The sequence below is a fragment of the Caloenas nicobarica genome, chromosome 3, assembly GCF_036013445.1.
Source record: "Caloenas nicobarica isolate bCalNic1 chromosome 3, bCalNic1.hap1, whole genome shotgun sequence".
Lineage (NCBI taxonomy): Eukaryota > Metazoa > Chordata > Aves > Columbiformes > Columbidae > Caloenas > Caloenas nicobarica.
In genome coordinates, this window is record NC_088247.1 from 84639484 (window position 1) to 84665603 (window position 26120).

Consider the following 26120-nt stretch of genomic DNA (forward strand, 5'->3'; position numbering starts at 1 on the left):
TTAAACTCTTCTGACGATGTTTCCTGCACCAGTAACATTACTCCATAAGCAGCAGGACTGATAAAGCTGCTTTCACGGAGATTCACCTCCCTACTTGAGCCATTCTGCAGACTTTCTAGAGGGTCCCCATCTCCTCCTCCCCCTTCTCCCACAGCGCAGATGCACAGCCCTGCTTTCCCCTGCTGGGCTGTGCTTGTCTTTCCCCCCACTGCCTTCTCCAGGTGATGCCCTGGGCACCTCAAGATGCTGGGGCAGCTGGCAAGAGCTTCAGCCCTTTGCAGCAGGCTGGATGAGTATCGAGTTGCTGGTCTGGTGGGAGAAACAGCGATGGTGGTCCATCATCATCCTTTCAGGTGTGGTGCTGAGCTGGGTACCCTTGGAGCCAAAATCTCCAACTCTGCCTTTCCATCAGGGATGCCCTCCCTCGTACTAGAGACTGAGGCAGACGCCGATAAAGTATCTTCCTACAGCATGAGCCAGAGCCTGTGAGAATCTGCCCGTGAGGGATATTGCATTCTGTTCACGGGATTTTTTTTCCTTAGAAATATTTCACAACTATGAAAGGAGAAAAATTGCTCATGCCAACAGTTCTGTGTGCAAAATCTCTTCCACTTCTTGGAAGTGGAATTTATTAGTGGCGCTTTGGCACCATCATGCACTCCCAGGATTAAAAGATCAGTTTGTTTAGTTGTTTCTGATGAACATACAATTTTAAATAAGTTTTCCACATAAATTAGACTTTTACACTCTTCAGTAGTGCCAGATGGACAGAGCCATCTGTCAGAAATTAACACTCATTAAAGGACCACTTAGTATTAAAAAAAATAACAATAATGTAGCATTCCAAGAAAATTTTTGCTTTGTTCATTGGTTGAACTAAACAATTGCATGTGAAGCTGCTCTTCTTTTCAAAAATCAGCATTTATAACTGCTTGTATAATACTTTAGTGAATTGGAACCAAGAGATTTTTGGATGATTAACCCATTTTTACAGCTTGGGGACATTTCTGAGGGTCTGTGATCTGGGATGATGTTGCAAATGCTGCAAAAAAAAAAAAAAAGGGAGGGTGAGAGACAGAACGGCCATCACACAGCCATGTGCAAGTCACAAGCAAATCAGGGCTTGCTGCAGGAAAGGGTGAAGCCCTGAATAAAGTGTCTTTCCCTTGGAATTGAGAACAAGAACCTGTATAAAAGTCAGCAATAACAATGTTTAGCTGATAAGCATTGCTGCTATCCTGCAGGCTCCCTCCTGGCCATCTGGTTTGTATTTTCCCTCCTTGCTGTCCCACCGCCAGCCTAAAGCCTTGCACCAAGGGACCCCCAGCCTTGCATCTCTCCCTCTTTGCACCGTGGGCTGAGGGAGAGGCTCTTTGACCATATCAGCCCTCACAGGGACCACGCTCTTCATGCCACCACAGCCACCTCATGCCTTGGGGACTGTTCCCCCTGGGGTCCCTTTCCAGCCACAGCTGGTTCTGCCACCAAAACAGTGGTGTCCGGAGGCTTGCAGAGGCTGTCCTCCCGGCAGGGCAGCAGCCAAAAGCATGGTGGTGTTGCAGCCATGAGTAGGCACAAAATCCTCAGTAATAAGGAAAGGTAAAGCCCTGGGTATCCAAAAGCTCAGCCTGCCTTTTCAGTGTTAGCAGTGCAGGGTAATAACTTCCTGGCAGGAACTCGTTAAAGGGGGTTTGGCTTGTTCAGTGCAGAAGTTTACATAGTCTTTGCATTGTGTTATACTTTATGGCCACTGGAGATGAGATGTACTGAAACAGGTAGTCCTTTCCCTTCCCACATTTCTATCACTTGAATCTATCGATGCCAACAATGCCAGTGTTAAATGTATTTTTTTCTGTTTCCACTGAAAGGATCAGGTGTGATCGGACAGCTGACAGAACTGCCATCAAAAGACTGAGTTTTCAGACTCAAAAAACAGAAAGCTGTCTAAATTTATCTGAAAAGATCATTTAGATAAATTAGATGTTTTCAAACTGGTTGTGCCTAATGAAATTCCCCATAGGTATTTCTACCACTGGCAAAAGCTATCTCAGAGCTGGCTGAGGTTACCTGAGAACGTGAGGAGGAAGACCAAGGTCATGCAAGACTGACCAAGGGCAGAGGAGTGCCTGGCCTTATAAAGGGGGGACATATAAGCATGACAATTGGAGACCAGTTGGCTTAACTTCAGTGCCCAGAAAAACACTGTAAGAACAAACCAAGCTACTTGCAAATACATGAAAGATGCCAAGCAGATGAGTGATGGCAAACACAGATTAATGAGGAACTAATATGAAACCCATTTCAGGTTCCTCCTGTGAGAGGATAAAAGTGGAAACCATCATTCTATGTAAGCAGCAGATGTGTTTTGACTACAGTAAAGCTTTGGCATTTTCTCACATGGCATGCTTGTAACAGGGGGTGACTTCAGTCAACGTGACACTATGGTTAGGGAAGTTCAGAATCCGTTAGAAAACTTGTTTCAAAGAGTTATTGTCAGTAAATCCCTGGTTAAACTTTTAAGGTGCATCAAGCATGAAATTCACTGAAGCCAGTCTATGGTACTATATTGTATCTTTATTAATGCTTTGAATACTGAGAGCCTGGAGTACGATTATTAAATTTGCAGATGATAGCTAGGGTGGAAGTATTTTCAGTACACAGGAGACAGCCTAGGATTTCCAAATGATCTAGCCAAACTGGAGAAACTATCTGAAAAACAGAAGGCGGTTTGTTAAGGACAAGAGCAAGTGCAAGCCTGGCATGGGTTTCTGGATGAACAGATGTTTGACAAGACACCGCCTGGCTACACAGTTTTTTGCTGAATTTAGGTGTTAGCATGTGTCAGAGCACCTTGTTGCTGCAGGGAAGGGTGAGCAACATGCTGGGTCACACCATGCAGTGGTGAGATGTGTGAAAACATGAAGTGATAATCCCTCCATGTGGCACCACTCTGGTCTCAGCAGAAATGAGTCATTTGGGATGCATTTTTGAGGAAGCATTGACCAGCAGCCTGGAGGAAAGCAGCAAGAGCAACTACTCATGGTGTAGGAAAGGATGGAGGGAATTAGGGCTGTTTCTGCCAGGGAAGAGGAAACTGAGAACTGATGCAATAAAGTTTTCACAATCAAAAGCAGTAGCTGCAAAGGAGATGGGAGAGTTTAACAAGTCTGCTGGGAGAGGAAGACAAATGCGATTAAATTGCAGAGAGGAGATCCCAGCTCCCCAGGAAGGGCAGAAAAGCCCTGGCAGGACCATGCTGGGGAGCTGTGGGTCACCACACCAGAGGCTTTTCAAGGACACACTGGAGAAACCTCTACCAAGGGCAATTTAAGTGTGTGTGCTCTGAATGAGAGATGGCGTGGTGGACCTCCCAAATGTCACACGACATAACACTGCTATCTCTCCAAATGCCTGCAAGCAAGAAAAAGACCCTGATAGCTGTAGTGGAGGTCACTAACATTTCCCTCTTGCTGCTACCAAAAGGAAGTCAAGTACCATGGTTCCAGTTTTAAAGATGAGGAAACTGAGGCACATAGCCCTGCTTGGATGAAACTTTGCCATTGGTCAAGCACTGAGCTGGGCAAGAAGGATGGTGCACTCTCCTCCAGAATGTGCAATCCTGTTGCCAGGGAGCTGGTGGAGCAGTCACCCAGCTGGAATATGCTTTTTGATGAAATTATCAAGATTAGGGCCAGGGCTCATTTTTATGTCTGTGTTATGTTGCTCAGGGAAATAGTTAAGAAAAACATTGTGATTCATTTATAGAACAGTTTAGAAAAAGTTTAATCCCTTTCATGTGGTGTATACACAACAGAAACCTGAAGATTTCATTGCATTTCACTTAAATGTAAAATTTATGCATCCCTCTTACTCTCCAAGGGGGTCTTTTCTCCCCTGTAAATTTCTTTCTGGAGTTACACATTGCAGGTGGTGAGGTATTTGTGTGTTATGCCAAAAGGAATAGGACAGTTAGAATAACAGATTTAATTCTTCTGATCTGTAGGTGGAAGGGCTGAAGAAGCTTTGACCTCCTTTGAGAAATCTCAGGAGGGCAGAAACTGATATTCCCAAAATATCCTTACAAAGCATTTTGAAATCCCTTCATGCAAAATAGCCCATGGCAGTGACCATATCAGTACCTGGCTGTGCTGTATCAGCCAGCGGATCAAGGAATGCAACTATCCCCCATCACACCTGGGCACTGTGTACAGTTTTGGTCCCCCAAGGTCAAGAGGGACATAAAAACACTGGGGAGAGTCCAGAGGGGCTGGGCAGGGCAAAGCGTGCCAAGATGGCTATGGGGTTGGAGACCTTGGCACATGAAGAAAGGCTGAAGGGATTGGGTTCATTCAACCTAAAGAAGCAAGGGGTCGGGGGGATTTTGTCCCAGTCTTACAGAGCTGGAAATGTAGGTGATGAAAGCATTCTCTTTATGAGGGTGCACTGTGATGGGCAGTCAAGCCACTTCAGGCCAAATTTTGTCTCCAGCCATAAGAAAAACTTCCCCATTGTGAAACCAACTAAAGGCTGGGATAAGTTGCCTGGAGGTGCGGCAAAGTTGCCCTAGATGGAAATATGCAGGACTTGGCTTCGCAATGCCCCAGATCAGTAACCTAAGGCCCAGCTTCCAGCATGCGTTGGCCCAGCTGCTCTCTCTGGCCCTGGCCAAGCTGGGCTTTTCACCAGTTTTTGTTTCTCTCAGTACAGCAAGTTGCTGGGGAGTCAAAGAGGCAGTGTCTTCACAAGGCTGCCTCTTACCTCTGCTTTGTCTTTCCTCCTATGGGGATACAGCTCCACGGTAGCAACGCTTGGCAGCAAAAGGGCATCTTCAACATCCCGTCAGCTATGCCCATGCAAATCAGCTGTATACAGCACAGACACCGCAGCTACACTGCCCATTTGAGCACATATCTCCCTGCCACCAGGGGCAGAGCTACAGCTGTGCTGGGTCTGTGGTGACGGGTCCCTGGAAAGGACCAGTGGTGGCACGCTCCCACCTACCAGCTGCTGGATGCTCACTGGTGGCAGAAGCAACACGGCAGTGGAGAGCGAAGAATATGAATTTCAAAAATGTCTTCACTGGTCCAACTCTGTTCCAGTCGCAACCAGTTAGGAAAAAGTGGATGGTATCTGGGGTTTTTTTGTCTTTTCCAGCCCAAAGTTTTAGTCCCTCACTTTCTGACTTCATTTTGGAACACTGCTTAGTTATAAAATAAGCTGGATCCAGTCTGAGATTTCTCTCTCAGATAAGTTCAGCTAAAAGAAACTCTAGTCATGGAAAAGCTCATATGTCAAGAAAATGGAACCTAGCAGTATTAAAAAGAAAAAAAAAAGCGCAGCAACTTGGCTCCTATTCCTTTTTTAATGAACAAAATAATCTTGTAAAATCAACTGGCAGATCAGATAAATGAAACTTCTGCTCAGGGTTAGGAAGCACAGACATTTGTCTCCAAATACAACTTGAGTGTATCTTCTTCATCTCTGGTTTCTTTCCACTGCGTGAGCTGCCAGCAGTGTCCTTCCACAGCCTCTCCCAGGTTACGACATCTGAGATCCGGCTCCCTCACCTCCTTGAGCAGCTCCATATCTCCTTAAGAATGTGAAGTTTGATCCATTCCCTGTTGATTTCAGTTGGAGCATGGTCAGATACAGAGGTATTTTTTTTCAAGCTTTGTGAAAATAAGCATCTGTGGAGAGGTAGGATGCCACATACGTGGCCCAGCAGGTGCCCTCCTCGTGGCCACTCTTTCACATGCCAGGTCAAACCAAAGCACAAGGATGCAAGCCTGGGGACCCTCCTGCCCCAGAGGATGATGGTGGGAGATGCCCCAGGGGATGCTCACACCCATCCTGCTGCCCCAGCTGCTCTCTCAAGCCCACTCTGTGGAAACCCATTAGCCCTTTGCCACCTCCTTTCACACCTGCAGGAGCGCATCCTTTGTGACTTACCTGCAATGCCACTTGCAGGGGAGCTTGGGGGAAACCTTGCCCTTTCCTCATGCAACTCACAGGGTGAGTAGGTTCAGCTTTTAGCCCAAACTCCCACCTCGCCCCTAACTGACCAGCAGCCTTCTTGAAATACCAAACCAACCAAGTGAAGCAATTTTTGCCTGACTTGTGAAACACTGAGAGGTTACAAGAGATCAAGAGAGTCCACGTCCAGAGACACAGCCAGAGGTGCACCATTGCTTTACTTCGACTGTCTCCTTATGAGCTTTGCCAACAGAAATGTTTCTATATACTTGACGCTATTGCCATTTTTTACTGTAGTTTGAGACAGAGATAACTCAGTAGGTCCTGATCTCCAATGTAATTTGGTTTTAAGGGTTCTTTTTAAAACACAGTATTGTAAACGGACTGTTGCAAAAAGAGGCTTTTGGATATGGCCGCGAAGTTCAGGACAAAAGGGAAAACGAAAGGGTCTAAGCGTTGGGGCTAGGCACTGGTTTCTCTGGCAGGAGCAGCAGGAAGGGCGACACTGACACCTAGTGTCGGCTGCCCCCCCCCACCCCGAAACAGCTCCTCTCCCAGAAAGACAAAAAATCACTGGGTAAAGCCTTCTTTCCAGCAGACTTTGCAGAGGGCACTGCTGAGGAGGGAGGTTCAGCCCTCCGGGTGACAGCGGCCAGGACAGGGCTGCCCTGCACTCACCGGCACGGAGCTGGTGCTGCTGGTGGTGGCTCCAGCTGTGGGGACTGCAGAGATACTCAGTCTACAGCTGAGAAGGGCCTTGACAGCTGGAAAGCGTGTAGTCAGGAGAACAAGTAAACTCCCATTTTCCACTCAACTGCTGTGCAATGATGAGAACACATCCCTGGCCCTCAGGAAAGCAGACCGTTTAAGAGACGTTCATTCTCTAGTATGATCAAAGGCAGTTTTTCAAGACTTGCTGATCAGAAGAGACCTCACCTGCATTTAGCAGCCAAGGCCCTTCCCTTTGGACCAGGAGTCCTGAGCCCACCCCAAGGACCACCTGCTCCAGCCAGACCCACCAAGGGCACCTGCCTCGCCCAGGGCTCCTGCTGCACATGTCGAATAGGAAGCCTCCAAACCCTGGTCTGTCCCAGCCTTCCTGAGGAGGCTCACCTCTGCCTAAAGTTTTCCCTACTCTCTGTAGAAATATGCTTACACATTTTTTGACTTCTGGGGGTTGTTTTTGGTTTTTTGTTGTTTGGTTTGTGGGGTGTTTTTAGGCAGACTCTTCTCCTTTCCATAAAGCACAGGTTTACACCTGCCACAACATGCCTGTTATGCATTTTACTGAAATTATTTTCCCACACAACCTCAGTGCTTTGGAGCAGGCTTGGAAATACGTGGCGCTCATGTTCGTAAGGCATCCCATTGCACTGCTGCCCAGGTACCTTCTCTGACAGATGAAAAGCTGAGCACGTACCAGAGCTAAGTGCTTATATACAATAAACAAGTCAGTTTATTTAAGAATGGCTTGAAAGCAGCATTTAGTTACATTTCAGCCCTGCAAACAGAAAACAGTATCTTACAACGCAGAAAGTATGATTTGTCCCTGGAAGCACTTGGGACACCAGACCAGCCACTTATTACAGACACCTTACCAATGGGTTGTTTGTAACACCCACTCTTTGGACTGTGACTGTAAAGGAAAAGAGATTTTTATCATAGAAAACATGCACAAGCTCAACACTGATTTATCACACCTGAGCTTAAAGGCTTCACTCTTAAAATTTCTACAACAATTCCTGGAGACAAATGGAAAGTCATTTAAGTAAATATCACCCGACACATCCCAGGGAACGCTTTTCCCTACCTGCCCGGGCAGCCCAGCAGCTCAGTCAAGCCCAGGCACTAAGATGCTTATACTCTACTTTGTGCTGCAAGAGTTCAGCAGAAAAATATTAATATAATAAACATCTTTTACCTAAGAAGGGACTTCACCCAAGAGCACTGCTGTGTTCAGTCTTGTGAAGCTGCAGTCACAGGCTCTGGAAAGTCATTTCTCATGGTTTTAAAATTCACTAAAGAGAAAAAAAAAAAAGAAATCTGAGAAGTTTAGGTTCTGAGACTTCCTAGTTTAATGCTTAACATAATGATTTATTCCTCTTGTTATTTAGGCCGTTGTCATATACAGAGCAGATACTGCATCACTGAAGTCTAAAATTTCATTACCGGCTTCACTCACAGTGGATTTGAGGCCCAGGATAATTCTTTAATGGGATTTAAATACATCTACTTGAATTCTGATATATTTTTGCTTGAAAACAGTAATTAAATAACTCTGGCTTCACAAGCTTTGGAAAAGGCATATAGACCTCTTTGTGGGGAATGCATATTTACATTAATGTCAATGGAGATCACAGGGCTGAGATAATTATTTACTTATCTTAAATCCATCGAGAACCAAACAGAGAAACATTGGGGTGTGGGGGTCCATCTGCCACCTTTGCATAAAGGCCAAGACACTTTTATTTACCTGTAATCTAAAGATATCAGCATAGGATTCTCACCCTTGAGCTTCAACAAATTGAGCTAGACTTAACAAAATACCTCCAACACACTTTCGCTTTGAAGCAGCAGTATTGGGCTGCCCACAACTGCACCCAGCCCACAGCTGCACTGGGCAATAGTCACAGCATGTCAGCTCCCAAACAGGATTGTGAAACAGTTGCTGACATTACATTGGAAGAGTAACTATTTTCTTCCCTGTCTATGCCCATTCTCCCCATCTCTCTGCCCTTTCCAGAAAGATTCGAGCCTCTGCCAAACCCTCCTCCAACCTACCAAAACCAAAAAACACAAGCAAACAAACAAACGGGCATAATCTCTTAATTTAGAGGTGTCACTACTATGGCATTTTCATTCCTGGGGTACAGGCAATGGAGACATGCCTCGGATCCCAGCATTAGGGAATGCACAGACCAGAGGAGACAGGAAGAAGCCAATGCTGAGTTTTCGGCTAATGCTGGAATAAGATAAACCCCAAATGACACAAGGCATCTGGAAGTCCTCTGCAGTATGCACAGACAAATTGTCTTCAGAATTAGCCAAAATCAAATAAGAGGGGAAAAAAAAAAAAAAAAGAGCCCTAGAGACAATTAGAATAGAGACAATAGATTTTGTATGACTGAAAGAATAAAGTCAGTTCATCCTTCCTGACCAATTCCAAATCATGTTTTGAAACCATCTGTTGAAAAGGCCATCTGGCTGAGCTGTGGGCCCCAAACCAAGCATCTCCCATCTTTGGGGTGTGCTAAACTGGATCCTGAAATTCAGTTTTTCTTCATACTGAAGATCTTTTCATAGGCTAGCTTGAAAGCTTAATTTCAGAAAGTTTCTCACAGAAATAGGAAGGGAAAAGGTCACCTATACAAGGGACTTGAAACATTACTCCATTAATGTAACAGTTTGGGCAACTTTTGAGAGCAGATCAGAGGGTAGCTAGCACACTGAACTCAGCCTGGGGAAATAACAACCACAAATCACGGTGACTGACGTCATTTGAAAGCAAAGCGTCCTTTGATGCCAAGAAGGGCATTTTTCCTGGGGGAATAAGGGGAAAAGGACAAGCATGATAATGGAAAAACTCAACACCAACCACCAAAACAACCTGCCAAAGTACTGGGAGACACTGTGTGCAAGCATCTCACAGAAAGCCCCCAAGTGTCTGAGATGACAACTCCAAATTGCCAAGTCAAGCCTGCAGCAACATCCAGAGCCCCCGAGACACAGCAACCAGCCCCTAACTGGGAAACGAGAGCAAGACCTGCATCTAAAAATGTCCCGGCAAACTTGGCCTTTCTGAAGGCTCCAAGAAACAAGACCACACTGTAGTAAGAGTTCAGTTCAAACAATAAAATCAGAGCAAAGCCACTCAAACCATGATTTTGAAAATAAATAAAGCCAAACTCTTTATGAACTGACAAAGGTGGAGTTGAAGTAGCTACACAGAACTCGCTCCACGCTGAGAGGGACCCACGTTCTCAGGCCGGGTTGTAAGCGAGCGGTGGCTGCCAATGCCCACGGAGGAAAAACAAAGGAGTATTTTAATCAACATTTTCACACATTACACATTTCTTTAAAATGAGAATCATGTCCCTGGCTGGGTTTATTGCACCAGAAGAGTGGTCAAAGCTCAGTCATGCTACACATAGAAGAAACATCCACAAAAGTGAACAGAACTGTTAAAATTCAATATTGTCTCAACCAGACACTCTTTGTCCCAAAATGCTATATTTAAGTGAGAATAAAATGTGTGGTAAAGCTAAAATAATGAAACTATAGTCTCGAGTGAAGATCTTTTCAGGAGATTATTTGCTTTTCCTTCTGACACATTTTAAACTGACACACCAGAAAACCGAACAGTGAAGTCAACTCCCTCCAATTCCATCAAAAGAGAAAAAAAAAAATTGCGTTCTTTGAAGTCAGGCATTTTCTGCTTTCAAACAAACAGGTTGGGTTGTTTGTTTGGGTTTTTTGTTGTTTGGTTTGTTTGTTTGTTTTTGTTGTTTTGGGTTTTTTTGTTTTTCTTTTGGTTTTGTGTTTGGTTTTTGTTGTTTTGTTTGTTTGGGGTTTTTTTGTTTTTTTGTTTTTTTGGTTTTTTTTACAACAAATCCTTCTCAAGTTAGAGCAGATTTCACAAAGCTTTAAATTTCTGAGTGGGCTTCTGAACTGTTACTGCTGGTTATTATTAGTAGGCACAGAAATTCCCATTTTAATTAGAAACTTTATTTTGAAATACATTACACAGTTTACATGTGAAGTGCTTTCACTGCAAGATATTTCATAACATTGTGCTGAGCAAAATGGCTGACCCGTTTCCTTGAAGCTCTTCCAGTTATGTTTTGTTTTTATTAAAACTGTCTCACAGAACTAAGATGCAACTTAGGCATTTGTACTCAGAAGCTAATTATTATGTTCACCTTAGGGAGAAAGTATATACTTAACTGTTCCAATTAACTATGTGTTTTAATAATGACATTAAACATTTGGCATAAGACTGAAAGTAACCTGAGTCCTAATTAGACTGGCATTCACCAAAGATTAAAAAAAAAAAAAAAAAAAATCTTCATGATCAATCTACTTTTTTAATAAGGCACAGTCAGACAAGTATTTACAAAGACTGGTTACCAATTCAATGCTACCTGCACAGCTTTCCTGCTGTTCTGTCAGAAGTAATGTGAAAGTGGTTTTCCCTGTCTGCTGCTGACTTTCCAAGAACAAGGCAGAGCAATAAGGCAACTAAAAGAACGGACATGCACAGGAGTTTGGCATTTGGGATGGATTCTGAACATCTGCAAAGTAGTTCATTTTGTAAATGGAGCATTCACCTGCTACTATTAAAACGGTGGCCAAGTGTGACAAGGACAATAGAAGTGGTGCAAGCAGTGCCTGTTTGCAAGAGGGTATTTTAATAGGAATAAACAAGATGTCTGGTATGCTTTCAGGTGAAGATTTTGCATGCAGCAATTCCCCCAACTTTCAAAGATAATCTAAATTAAGTTCTGAAACACCTCTCTGCCACTCGGGAAAAGCTGAATATACCAGGAGGTTGCTTGACAGCAGGTGAACTATCAGGGAATGAAATCTCCATTTAGATAATGAGCCAGTACTGCCATCCTACTTTGCATTTCTTATTAGAACAAAAGGAAGTCTTCAGGAATGATAACTCAAATAATTACACCATTATTTTGGCTAGAAGAAAGTTCAAGAACTCCTAAGATGTGATGATGTTTAAAGAACATGAAACAATTCTACCCACAGTCAAAGAATAAAGAATAAAAAATAATTTTTAAAAAAGAGAAACCTTACCTTCCCCTCCCAATTAAATCTTTCCAGAAAAATCGCTTGAGCTTAGCATTGTATGGCTTCTGTGGCCTATGAATGCTTCATAGGTTCTCCTAAGAATTATCATTTTCAAGCTACTGTTTGTTTTCAAGTATTTTCAAATAAAATACTGCATCTATTGCACTTTAATAATCAAACCGAGCATAAAAATAATTAAAAGTGTATTTCTGATAGACATTCGTATCACATACTAAAAGATACTATTTAATAGATAATAGCAAAACAAAAATAATAGGAATATACAAAAGTTTTAAAAAATTCTTTTGCACGGCTGAACTCATGGTGCAGGTTTAAGATTAAAAAATCCTTAAATGAAGTAGTCATAACAAATGTTGAATATAAAATACATTCTAAAGTATTTTACAGAATGGCTGAATTATCAAGCATAAGAACTAAGGACAAAGGATGTTAATGACAAGCAGCCACATACAGAACACAAAGCAATAAGTTTAAATCAGACTATTTTGGTTTGTGTAGCCCTTTATTAGCAACTAAAATAGAAGATATCTGTTGTACATCACGGGTAGTAACTGACTATACTGGAGTTTTATTATATTCTAATACAGGATACTTATAAATGCATTGTTTTGCTTTTTTTTTTTCTTTTAATAAAAAGCTTCCACCCCTTTTTCCGTTTACAACTTGCAAAACTATTCTGAAAGCTGAGTACATGTGCACAGGTCTGCAAAGAGTGCAAATTTAGGATATGGTAAATGCTTTACATGTTGTATTTGTAAGGACTGTCTGCCACCATGCCTTCATAGCCATTATCTTAAAAAATAAATTTAAAAAAAAAAAAAAAAAATCACAAAATGTTTCAATACCAGCCTTCCTTCCATTGTCCTAAACAAGAAAGCATTTTTAAATGAGTTGAAACTAAGGAAGGACTACACCTACTAGAAAAGAAGAGAGTTCTATTAGTTTGAGGTTTCAGGATACCCAAAGACCAGGGGCTGTATCTTTGTAAGGGCTGGGCTGGGACCCCGTGTACAGAGTGTGTGCAGGTGCCATCCCTGAGCATTCCGCGGTTCAGTGCACCATGAGCGCTCCAGCTGCGTAACTCACGGAGCTGTCTTGCCAGTTTCGACACTGGCTGGACTGAGCATAATTCAAAAATGAAAAGCTCATGTTCATTCCATTCTTCTGGAGCTCGTTGATAGCCTGAAGAGAGGGATGAAAAAAAAAAAAAAAGCTGTTTAAAAAGGTATCAGTGAAATGACAACATTTGCTAGATCTCAGTCCTCTCCTCCCCCTTCAGGGGTCCTTGCACCATCTTTCATGCTAATATATGCACCTCGGAGTAATTTGTGGACCTCACCCATTTCTGTGCCGTTTCATTCACTGCCTCTCTCCCGACTGCACTTTGTATATTAATGCAGTTCTATAAAGCAGCTCTAAACAACCTTTCCAAATAGACCCTTTAGAAACAATGCTTTCAGTTCCATGGGGAATTTATGCAGAAACACAGATGTAGCAGAAAGAACCCAACACTATTAACACTTTTTAGATCGTATTTCTTTCATTAAGGAAAAAGAATGTATCAAGATAATTTATTAAGTGTGACAACTGGCAAAAGTGAATGAACAGAATCTACTTCAGATTCACTGCAAAGCTACCCACTATCTTAGGCTGAGCTGGATATTTTTGCAGAGTTGTCATAGTACTGAATTTTGCTACATGTATCCCCAATATTGGTATTGCTCATACAAATTTGTATAGACTCCACTTTAAAAGGTTCCTCTACATGTTCTCCATATAGACTACATTTCTAGTGAATTAAGTTTTCTTTTTTAAAAAGGTTAATGTGGTTCTGTTTCAGATTTGAATTACAGTAAAAAGACAGTGAGATTCACTCAAGCAATATGACAAATCTGTAGCAGTGCTGTAAAGCAGCTGTGACCCAATTTAGACAACTAAGTTAAGCCAGGTTTATGTCTGCACTGCATCATCAAAGCAGAATACGGTAACTAGAAAGCACCAGTTAATCTGAATTCTAATTGACATTGATTTATGAGTTAATGGTGCACTACACTAATACCTACAGAAGCAATCTCTCATCATATTCGCAAAACTCAAAAATGCTGCTAGACATCACAAGGCACAATAGCTAGCTAAGAGCAATACGGAAAAAATATATACATGTTTTTAAGTACTGATTCAAAAGAGTAAATATGTACTTCTTCAGGGAGATGGATTTATTTGAACTTTTATTTAGGGCCAGGAGAAAGTGAATGATTGTATTTCACTGAAATTCAAAAGCAACATGCTACCTCATTTCCCTTAGGGAACTCAAAACCCTCAGCCCTTGAAAGAGCTTACATTTCTCTATGTGTAAGACATGGAAATTGGAGACCAAAGTGAGAACACTTGGAAAAATAAATTAGTTCAAGACTTGTCATTTTAGAACTGAGGAATAGTCCAGCAATATTGTGTTTAAAACAAAAATAAGCATTTTGCTAAAAGTCACATTTTTCAACAAACCAAAAGTTACTTACGTTTAATAACACACCAATAGGATGTCTTCCACATATTGTGTTATGGTATTTCTTCAAGTAATTGCTAAAAGATACAGGATCTAGCTGCTCTATAATGCTCATACCCTGAAAAAGAATCAATAGCACTGATTATTTTTATATACCACCTATTTCTGAGAACACAGAACACTTCAGGAGAAAAAAACCCTCTATTCTGTATCAAGGGAATCTCAGCATGTGAGCTCTAGCTTGTAATCATCTTGCTGCCATCCCTTGCCAAACTAAAAGTGCAGGAGCTCTTCCAAAGCTGTCAATGACGCACAGATCTGTGAAGCTATCTTTGCAGATACCAGTGAAGCTCATGTTAAAAAAGCTCCTCCTGCAGACTAGCTGATCCCACCTCCAGGGGTGCCCTACTTCAGTAGGATTTTGTACAGCATCTACTAAAAGGGCAAAGCAGGAAGAAGTTTTGCCTCCATCTCCTCTCCCTGGTAACTGAGCTCAGAGTTGAGCACTTGCCCGGGACTTCTGGATGTCCAAAAACCCCGGACAAATCATCAGCACACACACATGCAATTCAAGCACGCAGCAGGTGTGATGTATCCTAGACACATCAGGCATGCGAGGCAGCCGATGTGGGCTCAGAGGGACCATCTGCTCAGAGCATAAACAGCAGATCCAGAACTTCTCTACAGCACTAGAAAGCTGGTGCATGACAGAAACGTAAGAGCCGGGAGATGATGCTTCCACTTTACATAAGACAGTCACATAAATTCATCCTTTTCTCCATCCACAGTGAGACCCATCATCCCATGGAGTCAAACTACGAAAACCAGCACATGTATGGAAAACAAAACCTTTCACATATACAAACATTTGCATTTTTAAAAGCAAAAATAATCCTACAACTCCATATACAGCCTACTCTTATCCCATCCCACAAAGCAGATCAAAAACCATGTAAATAGTTTAAAGCAAGTCTAAATCAATTATTGTCTGGGTTTTATCGCGGTTTTCCTATTTTGCTTGTATTAGACTCCATCCTCTTGTGTTTTTCCTTTCTCTGAAAATTATTAATTCCCTTCACCAGGTAAATGAGCTCCAGACACTCACTAATTCAGTAAGACACATAGCTGTGCTTCTTACATGTAGCTGATGAAACATAAATGTTTTCCTTAGAGATCTGAAAAAAACATACACTTTGTATGGGAACAATGGGAGGTTGATATCAGAAAGGGGGAAAATTTCTCCTAAGGTTTCTGTGATTGTCCCAACTCCCTTTCCCTGCTTTTGGGAAGGTGTGGGTGATAAAATGAGAAATCACGATGCAGGAAGCCGTCAGTCTGTCTGAAGTCTCCACCTCAAGAGTGAAACCTCTTGAATGCTCCGCAAGGGCGTTGGCTGATCTGGCAGATAGGCTAATTACTCTGACTGCATCACAGCTTAGAACGGAGGAGCTGGAGATTCCCAGGAGTCAGGGAGGATTAGAAAACAGCAACCATAATCACCACCTTTATGTCGGTTTTTAATGAAAAGTACACAAGATGAATTCATAAAGAGATAAATTTTATGGAGAAATAAAACCAAACTATGCTGAGCAATTGCTGGCAAGAGTTCAGCTCTTCCAGGGCTCTGGAGAGCATGTTTGGACCCCTGGCCAGTAATTACAGCTGTTACTCACTCCAGATCCACAGAACCTAAATGAGTGCCAAAAAAATAAACATAGCTATTCTCTAGCTAGCAGTGATTACACAGATATCAATTGCATTTCTAAAGTTTAAGCAGCAAGTCTTTGAACCACCCATTTACTTGTAAATTGTATGTGTCAATACACAGCTAAAGAAAGCAGAACCCAACTTAGCTATATACTCAAGTGAAACTAAACGTGCATAAGGCACTTACTCAGATACTGAACAGCTCACAAGAATGTATTTTATCCATTAGTAAACCCTTTCATGACTTTTTAAAAAACAAAAATTGCTGCTTAGTTGAGAGATTCATTTTATAGCTGTAAGTCAATGGAACATACTGGGCAAAGGCATTTGAGCATTTGCCTCAAATGAGTGGACATGGATTTATGAGAATGCCTAGTAAGCTCATTTCAACGCACAGTTCAGCACTGCAAAACATTTAGAGCTATGCAGTTCATCCCAGCAAACACTAACAGAGCTCCATACATCACAGACTGGAGAAAACCCATAGAAAATGGGTATTAACACATATCCTATAAGCATTCAGCTGTACTGAGCTTTTCAGTCTTTTGGATTTAAAAATTTTTGTGGCAGAGGAGCAAAGACTAAAAGTCTAAAATAGTGTTGAGGAACAAAGGAAACATTTTTGTCAGGTTGTGTTTTATTTTTCTAAAAAGCAGAAGCATGAAGCTCATCATTTTCAGTATTCAAAATAACTCAGCAGGGCATGGTTTAGAACAGTGTTAAAATACACATCAAAACCCACATGATAAAAATGCAAACCATCACACAGCTCTGCAGTTTATCACATGGTTATCATGGCACCATACAGAAATTGCATATCTCAGTCAACTGGATGCCATAAATGGCATCTACAATGTCCTAGTACAGTGTACTTAATATGATTAAAAGCAGTCCCATTCTTAAATATCATGCCCTATAGGACTGGGTATCTACAAGCTTACAATTAAAAAAAAAAGCCACAACCCACAGGCTTATTTTATACTATACTCCAATAATCCTTTGGCTGGTCAAGTTTAATTTTGCCATCAGTTACTCCAGTTGCTTCTTCACACTTAAAAAGAAATATAAACTAGTGGCACACTTATGGAAATAGAAACAAACTTGGTCTTAGCACCAGCCAGTCCACCTATCTTTGCACGTGTGTGTTCACTCAGACTAGAAGACAAATAACCAACAGGAAAATTACTGTCTGGGCACTGTGGAGAGAGCAGAGAGCTGTGGTCTAGCACGGTGCCCAAGCCAAGCAGCCTCCCCAGGCTGGGGCGCTGCAGCAGGTGCTGGCATGCCGTGGCGGCACCGCACAAGCCACCAGAACTCAGCAGTTCACTGGAGCCACCCAGGAAGCCACCTGTGCTGTGCCCAGCTCCTGCACCACAACTGCTGGCTGCTGCTGCACCTGCATTAACCTCCCCTTCAGCATTCGGGGTAACAGAATCCTCCTGTTGACTCAAGTGAGGTGTAAGGTTTCACAAATAGGTGTAAAATGAGCAATCTGGCAGCAAAGATTGAAGAGAGCAGTTTGCATTTTCTGGCTAGCCATAATAAAAATTAATTACTCCTCAATGACATCTTACAGAATACTCCCCCACTTTTATTTAAAAAGATAGTAGGTATCAGGTTATGATATAAAACAAATTATTGCACATCAGCTGCTCAATTATAACTGTTCATCTGAGGATGCTTCCCTAAGGTACCTCTGTTAACCATGGGGCTGTTTACTCCTTTCACTGTCACTTCATGAGGTGCACTGGGTACCCCAGGGTAACAGAGGGGCCACATTAAGAGTTACCATGGAGAAAACTATGTCTGCCCAGCAATATTTATTGCTCTCTATCTTTTTTTTATCCTGCAGTCCGAGAGCTCTAACTTTAAATCACAGCAAATAACATTTCTCACAGTGGTTACCAGGTTAGTAAATCTCCAATGCCCAAAGCATTTAGTGTTGTTTGTGAACTAGCCAGGAAAACCATCATGCATCTGTACTTAAGGTCCAATCTAAATAAAGAGGAGCCCATGGTCATCCCACAAGGGCATTTCTAAGGAAAAGTAATTTCATCTTGACCCAGAATATCTTCCTGCTTACAAAGTGCTCAGATGACTGCTTTGCTAGTTAGGTCCAATAAAATTATTGGGCCAGTAACAGCAGAGGTTAAAACCTCTGATGGTTTTAGTATAGTTTTGTCTTTATCTTAATGCTGTTTTCTCTGTGTAGAGGCCTGGTGGTTACTACAATACGAGTTTCTTTTGCAGGCCAAATGACATTAAAAATTCAATACTTATCTAATGAAAAAAGAAGCTGAATGGGGCATGTAAAATTGAATAAACTTCTAAAAGCTGGAGAAATACGTCAGGAAGATCTTTGTGGCATTGTGGATAGTGTCTCAAGTGTACCCACGATATTGCTAAAAATTTCTGAAATTCACTGAAAGGAAAACCTATCCTGTACAGAGTTTGAATATGGAGTCATGTGTTCACATATGGCATGATATAAACAGGCAACAAATAACCACAGTATACTGCTACACAGCATGTTTAATTTTCCAATTAAGATTGAAAAAGTTTTTTTTTCATAGTTTTTAAACAGTAGACATAATTTTCAATGTTACAAAAAACTATTATTTCCTTTCGGCTGAATAACCACCACAAGAAAGAGTTGGTGCAGCTATGTACTCACTAGAAGTAATTAGAAGCCAAGGTCAGTCTTTCTACAAGCTTTCACCATAGGCATTAACAAGGAGAAGCTCTTGTTTGCTAATGCACCTTAATCTGCTCTCCCGCAAAAACACTCAGAGCTGCAAATTCTGGGAGTTTGTGGAAAAACACTTGTCTTTCTAAAGAAACCTCTCAACTGACAACAAGAATTATTAAAAATGGGATAAACAGAATGAAGGTAAATTATGTACTGTTTCCATTCCAGCAATGAATAGTGGAGAAACCAAGAGGTTAATATGGATACACAAAGCAAAATACTCCAGAGACCCCTCCAGCAGACAGGATTTACTCCTTCAGGACAAGGAAAAAAAAATAACGTGCCCTGAATAACAACAGTACTCTCCTTCTAACAGATTTTACAGAAGTTACATAAATGATCCAAACGGTTCTAAACCAAATTTTAAGGTTACACACTTCCAGAGGAATTACTTCTATTCTGTGCCTTAAGTATAGTCTTGAATGTTAACACAATTTTTTCATTTAATAAGAAATCCTTGGCTCCTGTGACTGCAAAGAAAATGCAACATAATTGTCATCACGATCTTTATGCATTTAGCATCCCTTTCAGCTGTTTGCCAAACCCAGAATGAAGTATGGTCTACTGCTTTGCCCCAGCAGAGTGAGGGCTGGGAGGAAGACTACTCCCAAGGAAAAGGCGACTTTCATTTTCCTGACCAGCACAATCTGCAGCCTTTCCTCCTCAAAATAGGCATTGCTGAAACCATTAACAGGATCACAAAGCTGGTTTGATATGCAGGTATCACAGTGATCAAGCCTGAACTACCACAATACTTGATTCATAATTCTTATTGCTTCTCAAAAACATAAGAGGGTATGATGACAGGAATTACATTACGCTAGGGTGTTTTAGGTAGGTGAACATGCATTTATTCACATAAATTATGCTTATTAGATTACACTCGCAATATAATGTGTGCAGCCAGTAAAATGGAGGATACTAGCTAAAAACAACAGCTGAGTTCTTATTGTGGTAAACAAAGGAAAAGTATACATTCAACAAAACAGCTAATCTATAATATTTTGTTAGAGAAATTTCTAAAGTGTTCAAAGAAATGAAATGTACAGGAGAAATTTGTTAGTTAGTTCCACCAAATCTGAAAACTTACCATTTTATCTAGGTGCTCAATGGATCTATAAATTTCTCCTTGGGATTCATCATAGTAACTGTAACGGAACCTCTGACCTTGAAACAAAAATCATGTATAAAATAAAAAAGGGAAAAATCGTAGCTAAAACACTCCCTAGTACTTACTACATAATTGAAACTATTATATTTGTAAAGTAGTAATCTTCATTTATTTTATACTTTTTATCTCCACTGAGGGAATTCTAGGGCAATCAAACTAGTAGCCCAGAAGCAAAGTAAAAAAATACATGACGGGCAGCTACATTCTTAAAGAAAAACCCACTATGTAGAACTGACACTACAGTATCACGTATTAATTGCCTGTTATTGCCTTGGAATCCAATTCTATAAATTAAAAACTAAAGCAACATTTCACTTCACTATCCCACTTGATAAAGTCAACCCTGGAGTCAGGCTACTTCTGCTTGCACAACAATACCCACAGTAAATGAAGGTTAAAAGAAAAAGTTAATGATAATTCAATGAACAGTTCTAGATGGTTCATTAGCCACAATCGAACCCAGGTCACTCTTGTATATCTCCACCTATTCCACAACTCAGAGACGAGTAAAATATGCACTTAATTACGTAAGTTGACTAAAGATGACAATGAGAAAAGGGAAGAAGGTCTGTTGTGTAACATAAAACATCTTTCTGAAGTAGTCCATTTTCCAGCCATTGGCATAAATACTTCAACTGCTACCTCATCCAGCAGCAAAACGTACAAAACTTATTTCCATCAGAAGGATGTTGCCATGTCCCGTGCATTTGTAGCTAATTAGTTTTGCAAGTTGCTTTGAGGTGCTTAAAGGAAGAGTAAAAAGAGCAAGAAACTTCAGACACTTACTTCATCGCAACAGTAAAGAGATGCATATAAACCCATACACCTTCACCATTTATTGCCTCCACTACACTGAAAACACATTACCACATGAATATTCTTCATCTATTGTTTGAAATTAAAAAAGAAAAATCCTTTTTCAGCTTTACGGAGCCATTTCAGTTTCAAAGATGCATTTACCCAAAGTTAAAATGTTCAATATTTAATAAAATACAGTCTGTCAAAATCACTACAAAATATTCTGTAATGAAGAGATGTGAAACTTACCCCAATGGCAAAAGTCAGAAGAAACCACAAAGAGGTTACTAGGATCAGCTAGGTATTTACTGAAGAGTTTTCCAAATTCCTGCTCTTTTGACTCACTCAGTGCTCCGACCAACACAGGAATAATAGTAAACTCATCCTTATGGCTTACAAGCAAAAGAAAAGATGTTGTAATTCAAGTAACATCTCAAGTTTTTTCAGGGCTTGCTAACTGAAATTGCAGAATGTTTTAAAAGTGCACTATTGAATTGAAGATACAGTTAATTTGGTAAGGTCATACTAGGAAGTTGGTTTAGAACCTGAAACTACTTAAAATTTCAGAAAACAAATCCCCCTCCAACAGTATTAATCTTTGCTGCAAAGTGAAAACACCAGGCAAGCAAAAAGAAAAGACAATGAAACCAGCAATAAAAGAAGAATTAAATTCTCCCTGAATAGATGCTGCACAAATATTGGGTAATTTTCCAACGTGTAAGAAAATGCTCAAGATAGTACCCAGATGCATACTGCTACTCCAGGGAAAATTACAAATACTATGGAAGAAAAGTTAAATAGAAAGATGGGGGGCAAAACCCACCAGAAATTGACAAAAATTATCACCTTATTCAAAGTACTCATCTGAAATAGCAGGTGTAAATGGAACCCTGATTTCCAAACTAACATTAAGGCTCCAATCAAACTTAAAATCTCCTAGAAAACACCTATTAGCATTTGAATTTCTTTCAGCAATGCCTTGTGAAAAGGAAAGATAATTTTTTAAAAAATCAGCTCTCAAGAAAGATTCATCAAAGCGTGTCTAATATTAACTCTATTAAGTCTATATAAACATATAAACTTTTTTATTAAGGGAAGGTTCCAATTTCACCACTCAGGTGTTTGCTCCACTCACAGTTTCTATTACAGTAACTAATCCCAGTCTCTGACTGTCTCCTCCCCAAAATTTTTATTGGGGGGATGGGGGAATGTGGGTATGATACACCATATAGGGTATTATATACCATAAAGGGTATTATTGCTTCCTACTGCACTTCACATGTAGTTCGAACATTTAATGCACACAATGCTCATTCTCACAGAATAAGTAATTAGCCCTAGTACCTTTCCATGGCTTTAGCAGTATAAGGCAAATGCATTTCAATACTGTGTTCATCTTCATCTGTTTGTAGGGACATACGCTCAAACATTCCAGTCTTCCACAATTCTCCATAAACTGAAATGAATTAAAGACCAGTTTTTACTACTTTAAAAAAATCCAATACTGTAAAGCAAGCTACAGTGCATCTTCATCAGAACAAGCCCACTATAACAAATTACTTGCCTCCAAGCTGTCATCACCCATTTTTAAATATATTCAGGATTAAAATTACATTCAAGTCATTAAGATATAAACATAATTGATTCAGTTTACAAAATAAGTGTTAAATCAGTAACCTTATTAGTATATTGAGAAAAAATTTCAGTTATGACACAAAATTTAAGTAACACAAATAAAACATTTTTGAAAATATGCATGCATTTGCGCAGTCACTGAATTCTTATTTTCACAAACCACACTGTCATGTGTTTAAAACAAAAAAAATGCTGATCAGCTGAGCCATTGATGGATGTGTTGCTATTTAATACCATTTATTATTAACTGAATAATGAAATTTGGAAACAGTAAAAACTGATTAAGTAATCCACATTTATAAGTTACGTTTTCTACTCTCAAGTGTCCTTGGTGGCCTGCAGAGTCACCTCTACATCTTGAAAAATCTCCACTGGATGAAGAATTTGATGTAGGGCTGCACCTCCTTCCCCGCTCCAAGAAGGAGTTCTACAGAAACTGAAGCATTTGTTACCTAAGGAAATTTCTGGAGGCACTGTGTAGAAAGCCTAGACTAGCTTGCTTAATCACAGTCATAACGAAATAGCAACACATCTGCACTAACTGGCCCTTCTGAAAAAGATATTGTATTATTTAGATATACCTCAAAACACACTAAAGTCAAAATATCAAATTTATCTTCACTGCACCTTTAAGCTTAGTCTGAGAGCCTGGTATTTCATGGACTAACAGTTCTGTAGATACTCTGCCAGTTAAAAAAAAAGCGCCACATGCAATAATGCATCCAAACAAGAGCAGCTTTTTGTTCCTCTGTTATAAATAAACTCAAACCAATTAAAGCATTGTCTTTTTTCTTTTCAGACAGAACACTTCACAGAATAATGGAGCAGGTATGTAGTGGGCTATTATTCAAATGCAACACTTCTTAATTTTGAGATCCCTTTTAAAGATCGCTTGTCAAGAGGCACACACTCATTACGGAAAAGATAAACAAAGACTGAGAATTCTTTACTTCCAGGAGCAAAACGTTATGGTTATAATACAACAAATGCCTGCAACTGGCAGGAACTTTCAGAAGTTCACTTTCATTGCAGTAAAACCAGTTTTGTATCTGTATGCCGCTTAACAGCAATGAAGTATCCAAGAATACTGAGAGCGCCCTCAGCACGGCAGTACCACAGTTAATACTAAAGCCTCAGCAGTCTTCAAGATGTGAGCTTTATCATGCACTTACTCTTTTGGTCAATTCGGAGATCATACAGAGGTGTTCTATAAATGTCGACACTGGAAAGTGCACATCGGGAAAGGGGCACGTGATGGGAAGGCCCAAGAATGAAAACTTTTCGGCTACAACAGTTAACACAAAAGCCCACAATTTAGACAACTGCAATTGTACAGAGACTTGCTTTAGCGTAACAAGTTTAATAAAAACGTACAAAGTGATACTTTCTGGTGGTTACCAGTAGTGTTTTGCTCTGCTATGCCTACAAGCACAGATCAGTCCGTGGCCTGGCCTTGCTCGGTATCTCCCAAATGATCATGAGATCAGTTCACTAACACTCCCCGGAGCCTTAAACCTCATAAACAGGTTAATACCAGAGGGCACTCAGCAGCTAGAAATCTGTCTGGACTCATTTGGAGGCTGAATGATGCATTACAGCTCCTTAGGACAGATTTTTGGATTCTCTCCTTGGACCAACACAACCTTCAGTTACACACCACCTTCAACAACTACAGGTATGTGCCCTCAAATTAGGATTACGGATTTATCATCTATTCAGAGCTTTTCATTTATTTACTTAATTAGCCTTACTTCACATTTCACCAAATTCAGTCTTAAGTCATTCTCAAATGCTGTTTTTATCCAGCTGTTGCATCAACAACAGGGACCTGGACCTGCACATGCGCAGCTTTAGCTGATACTGCAAGTTTTCACACATCATCATGATGTTATTTCTTCAAATTCTTTCAGTTCCTGGCTCTTGATTAGATGTTAAGGGTCTCCTGCCACAGGACTTAAAGAAAAGAAGAAAAAAAACCTACAGGAAATTCAGCTTTTCGGATTCAGGATCATATAATCTTGTTTCTGGCACTGAACTAAAGGGGTGGGAGACATGTAAATCATTTTTTTTCTTACACATCGAGTGCTATAGCAAGCTATACTAAAATACTAAAACTTTTTACAGAGGTCATAAAAACAAAATATCCAAATGTGCACTACTTCAGCTGAAAGATGAATCACCGGCCAATTCTAAACATCTCCTGTGGTAAAATAGCAGATGATCCAGAAAGTTCAATCAACTCCATGTCACTGATCCTGGGGAATGCAACTTGTTCTAGAAATTTTAGAAAAACTAGTTATCTTCACTTTCTTTGCAATAGCTTAGAAAGAATCAAAACCATGGTCTTTGGAGAGCATTACAACATGTTATCTCATAAGCAACTAATAGACACTGCCAATTTTTATATTAACATTGCAAAATACACACTTTGAGTAAATACTGGAGATGTTTTAAATTTTTCTCATTAAAAAAAACATTGCAGTCAGCAGAACACATAAGAACTATATTCCTCAACAGTGAATTGCGGGATTCACATTTTCAGAGGCAGGCACAGACTACAGTACTATGTTGTAGGGTTTTTTAATAATTTTTCTTTTTTTCCCACTGTTGTGCTATTAGAAACACAAGCCCACTTAAAATTATTACAGCAAGTAACTTCCACTGACTTCAAATATTATATACAGACACTGGTCACTTTCTCCACTGCAGAAGAGAATCCTGGTACATTCAGCCCATAATCCTGCACTGAAAAACCAACGCAGAATCACGATCAAATATTTTAACATACTTAAAACAAACAAACAAATTTCCCAACAAAACAAAACCAAAAAAACCCCACTCTGAGACCAGAGGGGAAAAAAAAAAATCCCAGCTTGGGCTTTTATAAAAGCAGTAGAACATCAAGCAATAAAATAAATCGTTATTACCTGAAAAAAGAATACCTTTAACTCCTCCCTTCTAAAAAGTTAATTACCAATAATTCTTGATATTTTTTTAAAATATTGCTTCACATTTTCATTTTCAAAAATGCTACTTTTTTTTTTTCTTTTCTAACATCCAAACAATTTGAACAGATGTTAAAGGAGAAGGTATGCATAGAAGACTAAAAAGAGTAAAAAGTCAAAATTTGAGTACTTTGAGGTGTAAGAATGTAAAAAGCACATTCAGCTTCTCTGAAAATTGCAACAGCATTGTCTTATACTTTGTAAAGAAAAACTTTAATACTCACGTAATATTAGGATCCACTTGTTTGTAAGCATGGGCTGCACAAGAACCACAATAAGTATATCCTGCATGGCTGCAAATCAAGGTGTACAAAATGTTTACATGTTAAATATTGTTTAACTTCTTAATTACGTTGATATTGCTATTAAATATTAATATCTTCAATACTATTTCTCTCCAATGCACTGGAAATAGTAAGAATGGTCCAAAATCAACTCCCAAAACGTCTGGAGAGCATTGTTCCTCTACTGATGTACGAGGGATGTGTTTGTTAAAGAACTATCAGTGACTATTTACTTGAAAGTTAGGAAGTAAGCCTCCAGATCAAAGCAACTTTCGTTACTTGTAAAAAATACTAGTAGGCAGAGACTACACTACTGCATATTATCAGAAGTTCCTGAGAATGCCAAGAGTGCAGCCAAAGGAGCTGCTGCAGAAAGCCCTTCTAACCACACTCCAGTAACAATATGATGACAGTAGAGGGGTCTTGCAAGAGGAACTACATGTGACAGCAGATAGAGAGGGAGTAAAAATGC

General features: G+C 40.2%; 1 protein-coding gene across 1 annotated transcript in view; it reads right to left on the reverse strand.

The window, feature by feature from the left end:
* Positions 1–12096: 12096 nt before the first annotated feature.
* The window catches only part of MEMO1 (mediator of cell motility 1), a 28025-nt gene continuing 14001 nt past the window's right edge, over positions 12097–26120 (reverse strand). The window contains exons 3-9 of the mRNA XM_065631148.1: positions 25589–25657; positions 23532–23644; positions 22069–22180; positions 20974–21116; positions 19846–19922; positions 14313–14417; positions 12097–12978 (exon numbers count right to left, since the gene is read on the reverse strand). Coding sequence (XP_065487220.1) covers positions 12847–12978; positions 14313–14417; positions 19846–19922; positions 20974–21116; positions 22069–22180; positions 23532–23644; positions 25589–25657 — 751 coding nt within the window. The 3' untranslated portion in view covers positions 12097–12846. The remainder of the gene's footprint in view (positions 12979–14312; positions 14418–19845; positions 19923–20973; positions 21117–22068; positions 22181–23531; positions 23645–25588; positions 25658–26120) is intronic.